At 61.3% G+C, this 16,064-nt stretch overlaps 4 protein-coding genes across 5 annotated transcripts; 2 read left to right on the forward strand and 2 right to left on the reverse strand.

The window, feature by feature from the left end:
• Nucleotides 1-312: 312 nt before the first annotated feature.
• Nucleotides 313-2,630, reverse strand: JDV02_003228 (uncharacterized protein). Of its 2 annotated transcripts, XM_047984336.1 has the most exons (3): nt 2,021-2,630; nt 1,342-1,930; nt 313-1,250 (listed from the first exon to the last, which is right to left on the reverse strand). In XM_047984336.1, exons 1-3 carry the CDS (start codon nt 2,343-2,345, stop codon nt 314-316), a joined length of 1,851 nt encoding a protein of 616 aa, XP_047840310.1. In that variant the 5' UTR covers nt 2,346-2,630; the 3' UTR covers nt 313. The 2 variants fall into 2 exon arrangements, with proteins under 2 accessions (XP_047840310.1, XP_047840311.1); XM_047984337.1 differs by having other exon boundaries at nt 1,342-2,630.
• Nucleotides 2,631-4,078: 1,448 nt separating this feature from the next.
• On the forward strand, nt 4,079-8,041 carry JDV02_003229 (uncharacterized protein). Its single transcript, XM_047984338.1, has one exon. The coding sequence runs from the start codon at nt 5,003-5,005 to the stop codon at nt 7,895-7,897; it is 2,895 nt and encodes a 964-aa protein (XP_047840312.1). The 5' UTR covers nt 4,079-5,002; the 3' UTR covers nt 7,898-8,041.
• Nucleotides 8,042-8,679: 638 nt separating this feature from the next.
• On the forward strand, nt 8,680-11,185 carry JDV02_003230 (uncharacterized protein). The gene is made up of 3 exons (XM_047984339.1): nt 8,680-9,299; nt 9,428-9,569; nt 9,676-11,185. Exons 1-3 carry the CDS (start codon nt 9,058-9,060, stop codon nt 10,735-10,737), a joined length of 1,446 nt encoding a protein of 481 aa, XP_047840313.1. The 5' UTR covers nt 8,680-9,057; the 3' UTR covers nt 10,738-11,185.
• A 31-nt stretch (nt 11,186-11,216) lies between these two features.
• JDV02_003231 (Protein-tyrosine-phosphatase) lies at nt 11,217-12,413 on the reverse strand. The gene has a single exon (XM_047984340.1). It carries the CDS (start codon nt 12,296-12,298, stop codon nt 11,513-11,515), a length of 786 nt encoding a protein of 261 aa, XP_047840314.1. The 5' UTR covers nt 12,299-12,413; the 3' UTR covers nt 11,217-11,512.
• Between the last annotated feature and the right edge of the window lie 3,651 nt (nt 12,414-16,064).

Below are 16,064 nucleotides of genomic sequence, written 5' to 3' on the forward strand. Positions count from 1 at the left end.
TATCCTAGCGCCTCCAGTCTATATGCAGCCCCCAGGGTATGTCCAATCGATCCATCGTCCGCAACCAGAATCATCAGGAAAGTATATGCGCCTGAAAATGATGAACCAAGAAACATGACTTGGAATACAAAGTGGTAGAAGAAAAACAGGCGTCGTATGTATGCGGCGCCTCTCAGAAGGGTTCAGTTTCATCATTACCGCCCACCCTCATGCCGCCTACCTGCCTGCATGTCTGTCTGGGCTAACACCGACAACAACAACAACCCGTTCGCACCGTCCCCCCGCATTCTCTTTTCTCGTTTCAACTTTTTTGTCATGACTTGACGGGGTGCATGGCCATGTTGGGGATATACACCTTGCCGTCGTGCACGCGCAGCATGCTGGGCATCTTGTCGTGAGTCTCGCCAGCGAACCACACGTCCATGATGTTGCGCGGCCAGGCGGCGGTCCACCACCAGGTGAGCCCGCGGTCGGCGAAGCTCTGGGGGTTGCCGTGCGAGAGCCCGTCCTCGGAGTGGGCAGGGTCGTTGCCGAACCACGGCGTCGTCGTCGTGTTGAGCCAGCGCGCCGGGTCGCGGACCCAGTCGTCCTTGAAGTCCTCGAACTCGGGCTCGTGAGGGCGCATGTAGGCCGGCTGCGGCGGGTAGCTGAGCTTGAGGCCGTGCCAGAGCGCCCACGTCGGTAGCACCGCCTCGCTCGGCAGGCTCATGCCCTTGTCGTGCTGCGCCTGGTGCACCGAGAGCAGAAGCGTGCGGCTCGCGCGCATCACGGCCGGCGGGCACCACCAGCGCGGCGTCTCCTCGCCCTTCTCGAAGCCCCTGATGTAGTTGCCAAACACCCACTCGACCTGCCGCACGTCGGCGCAGAAGCTCGTGACGATGACGTCGGCGTCCTCGCCCACGCCCCAGATGAAGTCGTCGTCCTCGGGCCGCTCCATGGGCGGCACCGGCCCGATGGGCTCGATGTCCGGGATGCGCACCGGACCCCAGGCCCGCGACTGGCCCTTGTTGACGGCGTTGACCTGCTCCGTCAGGTCGCGATACGTGCCGTGTATCTCCTCGCTGAAGGCGTACGTGGCGCGCTCGAGCGCCTGCTTGCGCGGCTCGTTGCGCGCAAACCTCGACACCGTGTCGAGGTACTGGCCCGCGTCGCCCGTGAAGCGCTGGTCGAGCTCAAGTTGCCAGTAGTGGTCGAACTCGGGATAATGCAGCGCGAAGAGCTGCAGCGGCTGGTTGACCGCCCACATTGTCCTGTTCATCCGCGCGCGTCGGTCAGTCAGTCACCGTCTCGTCCCAAACTGCCTTGTTTCGTGGCGGCCATGGCTCGTCATGTCTCACTCACCTGTGTTCCTCGACGGCCGCGTACCACGACTTGAGCAGGCTGTCGTCCCACAGCACGGCAATGGACCGCAGCTCGGGCGGTATGTCGAGGGCCGCAAGGGCCTTGTCGTAGTTGGCCTTGGACTCGAAGATGTTCTTGTCCTCGTCTTGGACGTCGACGAGCAGCACGACGGCGTACTCGCCGCCCGTGCGCAGCGCCGCCTCGACGATGAGCGAGCGGAGGTTCCACAGGTCCTCGGGCTTGTACTTGAAGCCGGCGTAGCTGCGCACCACGAGCGCCGTCCTGCGGGTGCTGTTGAAGGCGTCCCACGTCGGCGTCTTGCTCGCGAGCTGCGTAAAGTTGGTGATTGTGAAGCGCACGTCGTTGCGCAGGCGCGCCGTGGGGGGGACCTGCGGGAATCGCTTGGCGTTGAGCGCGAGGCATTCGTCCTGCAGCTTGCCCCAGTCGATCTTGTCCCACTCGACGCGGGAGCGGTTATATCCCTTCTCTTCCTCGCCGAAGCCGTACGGGCCGTATCGTCCGTCGGCCGTCATCCACGTCTGGTCGAGACCGAGTTCGCGCTGCGAGCCGACAAAGGGGACGGGGTACGCTGTTGTTGGAAGCCGCTGCTGTCAGGCAATGTACGGCAACGTCAAGGTCGCATTGGAAGGGAGGAGGGGGGCAAGAATTAGGCTCGTACCGGTGTCGCGCAGATCAGCGTACTGCAGGTCATCGTCCGGGCTGTGCGACAGGAGACGACCTCTCGGGCCCCGACACGCCACGCGCGAGGGGAGCTTGCGCAACGTCGTCGGGTTCGGCAGACGATGGGTACTCGACGAGCCGACACCAAAGAGGTGCTGTCCCGTCAGGGGCACGAGGCCGGCGAGGCGGCTGCCGTGGCGCGAGGCGAGGAAGACGGTACCGAGTACGAACCACACCAGCGCGGGAACGAGGATGAAGCGCAGCCGGACGGGGACGATGCGCTGCAGGGGCATCCATTGCCGAAGCTGCTGAGCTTTGATCATTGTCGGGGGAGAGCCGGCATGGCGGGTCCGCCGGTCCAGTTCGTCGTCGGATCAGACAGATGATGCGCGCAATGACGATTGTGGTCACGATCTCTTGTTGAAGAAGAGCAACAATGTTGGGATGATGGTAGCAAGGAACAGACCACGGACGAGACGGGCATAAGAAGAAAAGAAAGAAAGAAGAGACGAGTCAAACTGACGACAAACTTGGCGAGAGACAAGGGAGAGAGGGGCGATAAGGACCTTTTGGAGGTTGGCCCCAATTCAGTCGTCGCAGATTCATGCGGCTTGTCCTTCTCCATAAAAATTGCGCTCTAGAAGGGCGGGCTTCTTCCCTGCTGGAGACGGGACAGACAAGACGAATGAAAAGAATGCAACACATTGGAGCCAGCCAGGCGGGCTGCCGAAGCGAAGCGATTGCCCCCATGCCCCCCCCCCCCATGCCATGCGTCCGTCTGGCCCGACCATGACATTGACTGGGTGGTGGTGGGCGCGCCGAAGCATGTTCCAATCCACTTGCGGATACGCTCTGTCGCCACTGAGCACCGGGGCCTAAACCGTTTGGTGTTTGGGCGGATTCTGGGCATGTTGGTTGGGTTGGTTAGAGTGGTTGGTTGATGGTTTGGTCATGTTGGTTGGTTGGTTGGGATGGTTGGTTGCGTCAAAAGCCTCCAAGGGGGGCGAGGGGAGGGATGGGAGGTTCCCGGTCGACGCAAACGGGGGGGTTCAGAGGAAAGAAAGCTCTCTCTCCCTGCATTCCACCAGGGATCCATCCCGTCGGCGTCCAGGCATCGCCACACGTGCGTGCTGGGCTGAGAGCGCGAGGCAAGCAAGTCTGATCTGGCGCAATCGAGGAACAGCACCAAGTACGTACCTGCAGCAGCGCGGCGGCAACGGCACACAAAAGCAATCCAACAAGCCCAACAAGGGGGGCAGGGGGGGGGGGGCTCTCCTCTTCCTCCCGTCTGTCAAATCCAGGGGGGGTGGGGGTCAAGACCAAGATGCGGCACGGCGGCACAAAGTCAATATTTTCCTCATTCAGGCTCTGCTCTGTCTGGGCAAGCAGGCAGGGTCCCGCCTCCCGCTCCTACTTTGCACGTTCTGGATTTATCCCGCAGGCGGCTGCTGGCTGGGCGGATCTGTGGGGAGGCCCGTTGGATTTCATCACACAAGGTTGCGACCGACAGGGACGGGCCTGGCGGCAGCGGGAACATTTTTTAATAAACTTGGGAGCGGATGTCGACCTTGTTGGTTGATGACCTGGGCGGCTGGCCGCAGAAAGACTCTCTCCGACGCTCGTTCCTGTACTGGACGCCCGATTAAGTGCCAAGTTAGCATGTATGTAGTAACTATACCAAGTAGGTACATGCATGTTTCAACGAGATTGCCATCCCCCGGGATGTTGTTTGTCGGTATGTACATACATGCTGTACGCGGTAGTATTGCAGCACAGCTGTGTTGGTCAACGGTAGCCGCCCGCCTTTTTGTCGCAGAACCCCTGTTATCAGGCACCTCTTTTTTTTTGTTTTTTTTGCCTTCTTTCATTTCGGACATGGACACACGCGCATCTTATCTTGCTTGCGGTGATTGGTGTCAGCACTTGCGTATAAGATTATACCACCGACTCATCTCAGACCAAAACATCTGCAGCGCGACTCGTTCACGATCTCGCAACCCTCACAACGCATCGCGTCTACCTGCTTTTCAAGATGGGTCTGTCTGAAATAGCATGGCCGACATCATGCAGTGCAGCGCAGCACGGGCAGCAAAAGCAGCCCTGCTTGCTTGCTTGCCTGCAGGAAGGAAGGCAGACAGGCAGACAGGCAGACAGGCAAAGCAAGGCAGGCGACATGACCACTTGGCCGCGCTCCAGTCGAGTCCCTGCCTCCTCCCTTCCCACCAGCCAGACAGACGGACGGACAAGCACAGCCACCATCCCTGGACCCCATCAAACGGTGAGGCGAGACGACGACCTGCGCTGCGGGCAAGGCGCAACCCCACTCTCGGCATTTCAGCACCGGCCGGTGGATGATGGGCATAACGTAGTGTCGACATGATTCGACTCGAGTTTCACAGCACAGCAACAGGGGGCAAACAAGACTGGAGAGCGTCTCTCTCTCATCTCGAGCCTGCCCGTTGCGTCGGGAGGTGAACCCCTGAACTTGAACCGTCGTCGTCGTCGTCGCATCTCATCTCGTCTCATCTCATCCATGTAAAGAAAAAGAAGAGACTTTTTTTTTCGACAGCGGGCAAACCCTCTCTCGGCTGTTCGTTCCTGTCTCAAGCGAGCGTCGCGTCCCCAGCCAGTCGTTGCTTCTTCCTGCTCCTCCTGCGCCTGCGCCTACTGCTCCTCCTACGACGGCTTGGAACTGGTGACGTGGGAGCATCTCAACGGCTCAAGAAACACAGACACACGCGTCCAGAAGCCGAGCGAAACACTTTTACTCTTGATGCGCTCCGCGGCCCTGTCGTCATAGAGCCGAGGTCCGCGACATCTCTGTCTGTCGCGCCCAGTCGCAGCAGCATCGGCGCATTGAAACTCTCAGGTCCACGAGACCCTGCCTTGCCCTTCCCTGCCCTGGACCCAACCAACGCTTTGCATTGCATCGCATCGCATCGCGTCGCGTCGCGTCGCATCTGATCGCAACATCGCCGTCATGGCCGAGAGCCCGGATCCCTGCCAGCGGCTCGATCTCCCGGCCACCACCCTCGAGCGGCGCCGATCCAAGAACCCGCTCAAGAACATGATGCAGCATCTCACCGTCGACCCGCCCGACGCCGGTGACGAGCCGGGCTCGCCGCGCCGCCGCGAGTCGCTCATCCGCCGCATCAGCTGGCGCAAGAGCCGGAGCCCCTCGGCGCACTCCGACGTCTCGTCCTCCACCCCGGCGACGACGGTTCTCCGAAACGCCGATGCCTCGCTGTGCGCAACGTGCACGAGCTTCGCCGCCGACGTGGACTTGACCTTTGCCGAGATCGACGAGTCGTTTACCAAGGCGGCGAACCCGGCCGCCGACGACGGCTTCGACAACCGGGAGCACCTTGTTCAGCGCCTGGACGGGCTGGAGGAGAACCGCTGGACGGAGACGTGTCCGCTCTGCAAGCTGTTTTGGGCCGTGCATGTCCCCGGCCGGGGAGAGAGCAGCAGCAGCAGCAGCGGGTACTCTCTCTCGGGGTTTTCCTCGAGGGACACAAACTACATGCTTGACTGCGTCCGGATGTTCGACATGGCCCATCCGGCCAGGGGCAGGGCCGCGGGTCTCGCGCCGGGCTTCCTGGGCGTCGTGCCGAGCACCCACGAGCGCATCACGGGAGAGTGGTTCCGCCGGACGGGCATGTTGCTGAGGACGATGCCCGACGTCATGGTCGAGCGGCAACCCTCGCGGCGGGGACGCTCCCCGGCGGGCGGGCGACGGACCCCTGAGCCTCCTGCGCTGACCCTCAACGACACTTCGTGGCTGCAGCAGGGAATATGGGGCCGCGAAATTGGGCCGACGGCGGACCTGGGCGTGGTGAGAGACTGGATGCACTTTTGCGACGAGAACCACGAGGGGCGATGCAGCCGGCAGCTCATCGAGGCTGAGATGCCTGGGTTCCGGCTCATCGACTGCTCCGCGTCACCACCCCGGGTCGTCGACGGATCCATCACAGCTGTATATGCGGCACTGAGCTATGTTCTGGGCAAGCCGTCCTCGGGAGACTTGTGGCCGAGGGTCGTGCAAGACGCCATGGTCGTCACGCGCGAGCTGGGCATCCGCTACCTCTGGGTCGACCAGCTCTGCATCAAAGGCACAACACCGACGGAGAGGGCACAGCAGATTGCTCGCATGGACGACATCTTCGAAGGCGCGGCCCTCACCATCATCGCCGCCCACGGCCAGGACGCGACGCAGGGCCTCCCGGGCATCGGCTCGACGCCACGCGCCGCGGCGCAGCCCAAGTACCACTTCGCCGACTCCAACATGACGCTCGTGTCGACGATGCAGGACCCGCGGCTCAGCATCGAGGAGTCGAGGTGGTACGGCCGCGGGTGGACGTACCAGGAGGGCCTGCTGGCGCGGCGGCGCCTCGTCTTCACGGGGCAGCAGATGTACTGGGAGTGCGGCGGCATGGTGTGCCCGGAGACGCTCGTGCTGCCGCTGGGCCTGTACCACGACGGGCGCGAGCGGCGGATGGCCGACTTTGTGCGGCCAGGGCTCTTTAATGGCGTGCCGTACGTCGACGGCGGGTGGGAGGCGTGGAAGAAGCGGCGGCCGGACGACGACGAGGACAGGGGAGGGGAGGAAGCGGCGGCGAGCACGCTGAGCATCTTCCGCGAGTCGGACCGCCACATTGTGAGCTACGCGGCGCGGCGGCTCACGCACGACGAGGACTCGCTGAGCGCGTTCCTGGGCATCACGCGGAGGCTGGAGAGGACGCTGGGCAGGGGCAAGCTGGGGAACCTGGTGGGCATCCCGCTCTGGGCGCCCGCGGCGGGAGACGACACGTGGGCCAAGTCGGGCCCGCCGCGCACAAAGGACCTGTTTGCGCTGTCGACGTGCTTCTGGCATCATGCGGGCTGCGGTAGTAGCGACGCGCAGCAGCAGCCGAGACGGAGGCCACACCTGCCGAGCTGGACGTGGGCGGGATGGGAGGGGCCCGTGGAGTTGTACTCGTCCATTGTCGTAGTAGCCGCCGATGCCGAAGGGGGGGTAGGGAGAGGTGGTGGAGGAGGAGGAGGAGGAGGAAGTGGTGGTGGTGTTGATGGTGGTGGAGGACGGGGACGAGGCGGCGGCGCTTCTTCTTCTTCTGCTACATGTACTACAGGAGGAAGAGAGGCAGCGGCGGCGCCCAAGACGTGGAAGCTGCTCAACCACCACTACGTGAGCGCGACGCACCTGACGCGCAACGAGACGTCGTCTCTACGATGGACCTACTCGCCGGCCATGGTGGTGCTGGCGCCCGACGGCAGCGTCGCCTACGATTTTACTGCGACGCCGACAGCGACGATGCCGATGCCGCCCGTCTTCCGGCAGGGGCGGTACGCGCTGCGCGTGTCGGACCCCCTGGTGCTGGACAGGGTCAAGGCGCGGGCGCACGAGTCGGGCAGCTGGGTGTTCAACGACGTGAGCGTCGACGTGCGCATGAGTCGCGGCCGGGGAACCACCACGACGAGCAGCAGCACCACAACCGTCAGTAGTAGTGGAGGAGGAGCAGCAGTAGCAGCAGCAGCAGCAGGAGCAGGAGCAGGGAGGCCGCCGTCGAGCGCGATCCGCGAGTACATTGAGCGGCACGCGCGGGGCGAGCAGATGACGGTGCTGTGGTTTGTCGAGGACGCGACGATCATGCTGCTGGTGGTGCAGCGGTCCAGCAACAACAACAACAACACGTCGACATCGACAGCGGCAGCGGCAGCGGCGGCTGCGGCTGGGGGCCGGTGGGAACGGGTCGGGCGCGCGCGGATGGCGTTCCCGGCCGAGGCCAAGGAGGTGGTGAGGCGGTTTGGCAAGCTCGAAGTGATGCTCCACCACCTGCCGCTGCGGCGACTGGGCGAAGATATTGTGATTGAGTGAGTGAACGAGGGTGAAGGTGAGGGTGGGTTGGCCGGCTTATACTACGGCCCCTGCCCCCCGGGCTGCCCGGCAAGGGGGCAGGGGGGGTTGGACAGAGACATGCGGCGAGGCCCCAGGGGGAGAACCATGGTGAGAGGCGTAGGTACTATAGTCTTTTTTTGTTCCAGACACGCTAATTAGCTTACTGCTACGGGCACTACATATCTTGTGTACAATGTACGAATACATGACCTGCCGATGATGATGATGATGATGAAGTGTGTTTATGAGGAACACGGCTTGTCCGGGATGGGGGGGGCCGAGATGCCTTGATGATGGATCCGCCACGGGGACATGGAGTAGGGCAACGAGCCATTGACATTGGGAATTGAGCAGCAGCAGTAGCGGCTAAATCTTTCAAACTTTCAATTACCTTACCTATCAGAACAGCAGTAGACGACCGGACACCTGGCAGACAAAAAGACAGCTTAGCAATGGTAACAGACAAACAAGCCCACACCGTCCTGTCCTCCAGAGTCAAAAGCCACTTTTTGACGTTATGCGCTACGAAACCGCCCGCCCGTTCATTTGATGGCCCGCCGCCCGCCGCTTCGGTTAGTTCGTTTTGTAGGTTGGTCAGCAGCAGCAGCAACAGCAGCAGCACCCCAGTCATATTTTTTGTCTTGTCTTGCTCATCAGCTAGTTAGACGACGGGCTCACGGAAGTCCGACAGATCCCGCCCCGGCAATCTCCACAGTCCACACCCTGCAAGAGCCGCCCTGGGCAGCACTCGGACTTTGCTTGCTTTTTTGTCTACCTAGCTTGTACCTTACAGTAGCAGTACTAGGTTGGGTACGGCAAGTTACTGACGAATTTGGGGGGGGGGGCAAGTCATTACATTACTAGCTAGGTACTGCTGTCGAGTAATGCCGGTGCCTCCGATCCAAAATCTCACCGCACATACCTTCCTTAGTACCGACATAGAGGCTGTCCAGCTGCAGCAGAAACTCCCCCTTCCTGACTCTTCCTCTCTCCTTTCCTTCCTTTTCGCCTCAACCTCTCTCATCTTGATTCCCCCCCCGCTCCCCTTCCCCCTTGGTGCTTCTCGCGCCGTACGCTCTCTCACGAGAAGAGAGAAAGAGGAGAGGAAGTGAGCAAAGAAAGGGAACAAAGGCGCGACAATGACCGCAGCAGACCTCTCCCCCGCCTCCGCCGCCGCCGCCGCGTCCGGCACCGTCGGCAGCCCAGCCACCCGCGTCAAGTCGGCCGCCTCAACCGTCAGCCAGCTCAAGTACCCGCGCGGACACCTGGGCTACCTGAGTCCCCACGAGGAGGACGCGTTGCAGCAGTTCAAGGTCGTCCTGGAGGACAGAGGCGTCTACAAGCCCGGCCCGCCGGCGTCGCATGACGACCCAACGCTCCTGTACGCCACCGCCCGCCTTTCTCCCCTCCGCCGAGTTTTTTTCCTTTGGCCCGTGCGACGACACCGCTTCTTCTGTTTTGAGACAAAATGTGCTAACGGGAGGGAAACTCGTCGGTTCGTTGGCGCAGGCGCTTCCTCCGCGCTCGGCGATGGGTCGTCGAGGATGCGTACAGGCAGTTCAAGGACACCGAGGACTGGCGCGAAGCCAACAGCATCGACACCCTGTACAAGACGATTGAGCTGGACGCCTACGAGCAGAGCCGCCGGCTGGTGAGTCTTTTTGATTTTTCCCCATTTTCCCCTCTGGTGCTTCGCAGGCAAGTGCAAGTGTCCATGGAAAATCACGCCCCCAACTGACAAAAGGGCATCCCGGCAGTATCCCCAATGGACCGGCCGTCGCGACCGCCGCGGCATCCCGCTGTACGTGTTTGAGATCAAGACGCTCGACAGCAAGACGGTCGCCGAGTACGAGCGCCTCGGCGCCAAGTCGACCTTCTCCGAGGCCAAGACGGACGGCAAGACGCCGCCGGGCCTGCTCCGCCTCTTCGCCCTGTACGAGAACCTGACGCGCTTCGCGCAGCCGTTTTGCACGCAGCTCAAGGACCGCGAGAGCCCCGACGTGCCCATCACCATGAGCACCAACATTGTCGACATCTCGGGCGTCGGCCTCAAGCAGTTCTGGAACCTCAAGGGCCACATGCAGGCCGCCTCGCAGCTCGCCACCGCCCACTACCCCGAGACGCTCGACCGCATCTTCATCATCGGTGCGCCCATGTTCTTCAGCACCGTCTGGGGCTGGATCAAGCGCTGGTTCGACCCCATCACCGTCTCCAAGATCTTCGTCCTGGGCGCCCACGAGGTCCGTCCCACCCTCGAGGCCTTCATCGAGCCCGCCAACATCCCCAAGAGGTACGGCGGCGAGCTCGACTACGAGTTTGGCCAGCTCGGCGTCCCGGACCCGGGCTGGGAGGGCGTCGTGCGGTGGGAGGAGGGCTTCGACAGGTTCCCCACGGGGCCGCTGCTGTGGGAGGACGTCGACGGCGACGAGAGGCTGGCCTGCGTCGCGTACGGCACCGAGGACGGCCAGCCCAGGCGGAAGCGCGTGTGCACGGTGCCCAAGACGTGGCCCTTGGACGAGGGCGTCGTCGACGACGAGGTCGCTGCCTCTGCCGCCGCGCCCCTGTCGGGAACCAACGGCGAGCCAACGACAGCGGCCGTGGGCGGAGGCGCCGCCACCAACGGTATCACCGCGACGACCACAACGACGGACGTGACGGAGGGGACGCAGACGACGGACGCGCCGCGCACGCACGACGACGGCGTCCAGACCGACGACGTGGTGACCAACGGCACCGCCGTGGCATCGCTGAGGCTCGACGAGAAGCATCCCGAGAGCGGCAGCCCGCTCGCCTCGGCGGTGCCCACGACCGTGGCCTAGCATGTCCGCGTGCGTGCGGCGACGCTCAGGTTGCTGGGCTGGCTGCTTGACGACGACTTCTTGCGGCGCTCACCGCAAAAGAGGGGGGGTCAACGGGCATAGGGGTGTGATTTGATGGGAATGGATGGGATGAGACGGGGGACGGGCAAGGAAATACCACACTTTTCTCTGCTTTTTGCGACACAAACACGGTATACCCAGATGGTGGACAGTGAGATTGGTGGATACTGCGTCGTGCGATTGAGCATGGCAGGGCATGGCATGGATGGGGTGGCTCGACAGAGGCACATCTGGTAGAATAGACGAGGTGTTCACGGGCCGGCGCGTTGTCCGTGATGAATGTATGCGCCATAAGGCGAGGGCGGCGGCGTTGAAGTCTGTTGCAGAGCCGTGGCTTTGCACAATTTGCATCGTGGCCACAGGGCTATACGTAATCTACACATATATATAGATAGTGCTATTGGCACGACCACTTTTTGCTCATATACTCTATATGCGAAGCATTGCAGGTCCTGTTTTATTATGCGTGTACATTTATTTGCTGATCCCATAACGTTGTTCCATGTCTGTACAGTCGCTCACCCTCCTGTATTCCCAGGCCACATCCGCATCGTATCTCTGCTGCGGCCTGCGGTCATAATGTATCCATACTGCATCATGTATATTGTACGTCGTACATATGTATATGCCTTGGGTTGCATCGCTTGCGGCGTCGTGCGACGTGCTCTATTCGGGAGGGAACCACCCGTCCGTCCATGGTCCCATCACTTCTCTTTTACTTCTTCACGGCGGCGGCAGCGTAGCCCCTCCGCCGCCGCCACTCCTCGACGCCCTGCTCAATCTCCTCCCACGTCACGCCGTCGCGCACCAGCCGCATCGTCACGCCCAGCCGCTCCGTCTCCTGGTTGCGGCTCTCGTCGTCGAAGAAGAGCATGTCCTCGTACCGTATGCCCGTGCGCTTGTGCAGCGCCTCAAAGTGTCGGATCTTGCTGCTCGGGTAGATTTCCAGCCCCGCGTCGAACACGTCCAGCGCGCGACGCGGTTTCCCTCCCCCTCCCCCGCCTCCTCCTCCTCCTCCTCCGCCGCCGCCGCTCTCGCCGTCGTCGATCCCGCCTGCCGCCCGCCACCACCGCAGGTGCAGCATCTTGAGCAAGTCCTTGGCCAGGCCCGGCGCGTGCGTCCGCGACGCGACGGCCAGCTTGATGGGGCTGGGCAGTAGCGGCGGCGCGGCGGAAGACGAAGAAGAAGACGACGACGATAGGGCCAGCAGAATGGCCGGCACGTCAGCGTAAAAGGCGTAGTCCTCGCCAAACTTGTCCGTGGCGCTCGAGTGCTGCGCGTTGGGCTTGAGCGGTGGCGCGACGTGCGTGTCGACCCAGAACGGCCACAGCGTATAGTCGAGGTCGAAGACGATGAGCTTGGGCAGCGGACCCCGCGAGGCGTCGGCCAGCGACGCGGGGATGGACGGCGACGACGACGATGACGACGACGAGGCGGAGGGGCCGCTTCCAAAGGCCGATGAGAGGCTCTGCTTGGAGAGCTTCCGCGGGAGCGACGGCATGGTTGTTGTTGTTGCGCGCGCGCGCGCTCGCTCGCGCTCGAGGTGTCGTTGCGCCGGAATGGGGGGCGTTGGGTGGTCGTTTCGCGGGAGATGGGGGGCGGGTGAGCGGATGGGGCCAACGACGTTTTGTTGGAAAGGCGCAGGCTGGGAGCGATCCGAAGGGCGGCGAGGATATGGCGTTTGGGGGTGGGGCCCGTGACGCACCGGCGCCGAAGGCCAGACGGCCCGCCGGATCGGCCCCGGAGGTGTAGGGTAAGCTCCGAGCCTAAGTGAATCTTCCGGCCTTCGTCCCCGCGGAGAAAGACGAGTGTATTCTCTTAAAAGATTTGTCGTTTGCGAGAGAGAACTTGGCTTTCCCTCAAACTTCTCCCTTATTGCATGCCTTTTCTCGTCAAGTCTGCTCGGAGAATCCGCGAGGCCGTATCGTGGCGTCTGATGCGTCTGCAGATGACTACCAACCAAGTCGTCCGAATCTGCAGCTGGCTGTCGTTCACTCGAGGCATGTGTCCGACCAATCTTCCCTACACCAAGCGTTACATGACTTTGCCTTTATTAGTCTGTCGGTGTCCCATTACAGTCAGCCACGACCAGGATCATCTCCTGACTCGTTGCAAATGTCTACAGCTCAGGATCATGTAGTCCTCCCAGAAGCTGAGGGGGGGCCGCTATGCGCGCCTTCATCTCCGAGGCCTAAGCTGAGGGACAGTAACGTCAAATAGAACCACATGGCGGAGGCTGTATATTATAGACGCGCCTGCCTAGAAATATGTACCTTGTCCAAGTGTGGGTTGGGCCCAGCCGAAAGCATCGTTTCATTGTCGGCTTGGATGAGGTCGGATTTCCAGATCAACAGGTCATGACATCATGTCTGTAGCCGGCGAATGAATACCGACCCCGACACCTTCCGACGACTACAATGACTCTCTGCGACAACGTCAGAGCTTCATGCAGGGCATCGCACCGCACCTTTGCTATGGTCATGAACACCCTGGCTGTTTGTTCTTTGTGGGCCTTGGGGGTACCAGACTTGACTCGACAATCCTCCAAGGAACGGACTAGTCTGTATACAACATCGAATGAAACGGCCACATACGCTAACTTGACTATTGAAGGAAAGATGGCGTTAGCCTGCATGGATGCGACGAAACGAAACACGGCAGGTCATCGTTCCCACGCCCACCTCTGACTTCAGTTCTTCAGCACTTTGGACGAATTTCTACAGCGTATCTACTACCAGCCGGCAAGCTGGCCCGGTTACGTCAACTAAGCGTCACTGCAATTCGCGTCTGGACTTTGCCGGCCCGCGTTCAGGCTCTTCGATGAGCTCGATCATCTATCCGCTGTCCCATTCTAGGACCTGGATGCTGACACCGCCGAGGTCGGCTCCATGGTCGCCGGCCGCGCCACACACCTGGGAGCTGTCTGTCATCGACAGTCTCTACGGCGTGCCGCCGGTGACGAAGTGGTCGTCTAGTTCGCGCGACGCAATCGGGACATGTTCTGACCCCCTGGGTGCGCTTGGACCTGTTATGCCATCTGCCGGCCCTGGTCATGTCCAGAGGGGTCAACTCTCTTCTTGCGCGGGGGCTGATCGGGTACGTCTCCCTCGTACGAGCATCTATGCAAGCTGTTCACGTGTACCACTCTGTATTCGTAGCGTGTAACGTCAATGGCGGAAACAAGCAGGGATTGCAGTGTTGCACTGCGTCGGCCCCAGCATTGGGGGTTGCCTTGTTTTCGCCTGCGTACAGTCAATGCCGTGGGAGACGTAACCTTTACTCTTGTGCTCGACGCTTGGCCTAGCGTGAGTGTCGGGAAATATTTACCGCTTCCTTGTTGTTGTGCGTCCGACCGTTCGCAGGTCGTTGCACAACCCTTTTGCGTACAGAACCTTCTTTCGCCCGGTGAGTAGTACCTACCGGGCGCCTTTTCCATCACACCATGGTTGGACACCATGAACATCACCATCATGCACGTTGCTGCTGGGTCTCTTTGCATCCTCCAGTCGTTGATGCCCGCCGCCGCCGCTGGCAGTCTGGGATAAAGAGGCAATGATGCAACCACGCCGTGCAGCATGCGGCTTTCGCAGTGCTCTGCTGGAGAGTAGTACCTTTTTCTTGTTTAAGAAAGGGGGGAGGCGTACCTACGGAAGGGAGGACGGTGGTTGCCGACTTCCGCGTATGCAGCGCGTACCTGAGCTCACGGCGTAGGGTCTAATAAAGCAACCCTACTCGTACGACCCAATTGCTTCTGCTTCTATATCGGGTCTATCGAGCGACCCGCCACTTAGTGAGCTTGTGATCGGCGGCCTTGTGCCTGGCGATCCGGGCGGCGGGGAGGAATCGTCCGCAAGGTCGCGCGCCGCCACGTCTCAGGAGAGCCCCCCCAAGACCCCCGAGCCGAGCGCGCGAAGGCGTCACGCTTTCCTGGCGGATGGATGGGCAGGCGAGCTGAGCTGGCAGCCCTTTACTTTTGTCTCTATGATCTAATAAGTTGCGAGCCGCCCAATCATTACCGCGGGAGCACCCCCTGGCAACTCGGCCGTCTGCGTTTTCGGACGCTCGGGCTTGTTCTTAGTCGCGGCCGACTTGCTCATGTGGGATACGAGGGGGGGTCATTTTGTTGCCGCCGCCCGCTATTAGTGCCGTCTGCCCGAGATACTAAGTTAGTATTTGGTGGCTGAAAGCCCACTTGGCGCGGCTCACGAAGAGCGGCTCAAGGACGGTCGGGCGGCTTCTTGTTTCCCCCGCGCGACGCGGCCTGGTCTGTCTGTTACCCCTGACTAGGCCGACTCCACCTGCAACATAACCCCACGGGGCAGCAGGGGGGACGCCACTTCTGGCCTCGAGGAAACTCCGCTTATGTACTCGATCGGACCTGAGAAATACTATGACTAGCAGCTGTGTTTTCCCCTTCAAAGCGTGCTTTGCTGTCTTGTGTAGGAAGAGACTGGCCGGAAGAGGAAGGGAAAACATTGAAGACTATGGCCTGGGGAGCAAAGGTCGCTGTAGACATCAGTGACTCAACTACGGACCCCCCTTCCCCTGGGCCTTGGCCGTCGCAGACGAAAAAGCAACTCGGCCGGGTTCCGGGTGCCGTCTGTGCTAATCTCGGCCTGCATCGTTCAACCTCAGCGCAGGGTGGCCTTCCGTGCGTGCATGGGTCTAGGCCTGGGCTAACTCCCGGCCTTGCACAAGCCTATGTCTTGGGGGTGCCTCTCTCGAATTGCCGAGGCAGTCGACAGAAGAAAAGCACCTGATCATCGCCGCCGTGTTGACGCCCTCATAGGAGGACTCGGTGCATGGGGGCTCCAATTGACCATTCCACGCTGGAGTTGTCCAGTCTCAACGAACGACATTTGGCTTCGTTTTCATGATACATACAAACAAAACACATCGGGGTACGGGGCCAGTAGAAAGCTGGATCAAATCGAAACAAGGTGCCAATGGGAGACTGTCGTGTTTCCCGAGACATGATCTTCCCGGTCGACCCGCGGGTTCTACGGGGTCCCGCGCCTAAACCCGTGCGATCGTCCCTCCGAGTCCGTGCCTCTGCTCGCCCATTCTCTCTCTCTCTCTCTCTCTCTCTCTCTCGGGCACCACCATCCAAGTCTTCACAACCTTCAAGACCCACCCGGACTTATGCCCAGCAGAATGCGATTGGCAAGCAAAAAAACCTGTTTCTGGGCTGACCATCGGGGCGGTTGTCAGCCACCTCGCTTGCTTTTGTGCAGGCTTCCTTACGGGATGCAGTATAGCTGCTCCGA

Source organism: Purpureocillium takamizusanense, chromosome 2, assembly GCF_022605165.1.
Source record: "Purpureocillium takamizusanense chromosome 2, complete sequence".
NCBI classification, from domain to species: Eukaryota; Fungi; Ascomycota; class Sordariomycetes; order Hypocreales; family Ophiocordycipitaceae; genus Purpureocillium; species Purpureocillium takamizusanense.

Excerpts from the sequence above, each read along its gene's own strand:
- JDV02_003228 (XM_047984336.1), bottom strand. The coding sequence starts at position 2,345 with ATGATCAAAGCTCAGCAGCTTCGGCAATGGATGCCCCTGCAGCGCATC. Across the intron at positions 1,931-2,020 it reads CGCTGATCTGCGCGACACCG|CGTACCCCGTCCCCTTTGTC; the intron begins GTACGAGCCTAA and ends TTCCAACAACAG. Across the intron at positions 1,251-1,341 it reads GCGGCCGTCGAGGAACACAG|GACAATGTGGGCGGTCAACC; the intron begins GTGAGTGAGACA and ends GCGGATGAACAG.
- JDV02_003229 (XM_047984338.1), top strand. The coding sequence starts at position 5,003 with ATGGCCGAGAGCCCGGATCCCTGCCAGCGGCTCGATCTCCCGGCCACC.
- JDV02_003231 (XM_047984340.1), bottom strand. The coding sequence starts at position 12,298 with ATGCCGTCGCTCCCGCGGAAGCTCTCCAAGCAGAGCCTCTCATCGGCC.
- JDV02_003230 (XM_047984339.1), top strand. The coding sequence starts at position 9,058 with ATGACCGCAGCAGACCTCTCCCCCGCCTCCGCCGCCGCCGCCGCGTCC. Across the intron at positions 9,300-9,427 it reads CATGACGACCCAACGCTCCT|GCGCTTCCTCCGCGCTCGGC; the intron begins GTACGCCACCGC and ends TCGTTGGCGCAG. Across the intron at positions 9,570-9,675 it reads ACGAGCAGAGCCGCCGGCTG|TATCCCCAATGGACCGGCCG; the intron begins GTGAGTCTTTTT and ends GCATCCCGGCAG.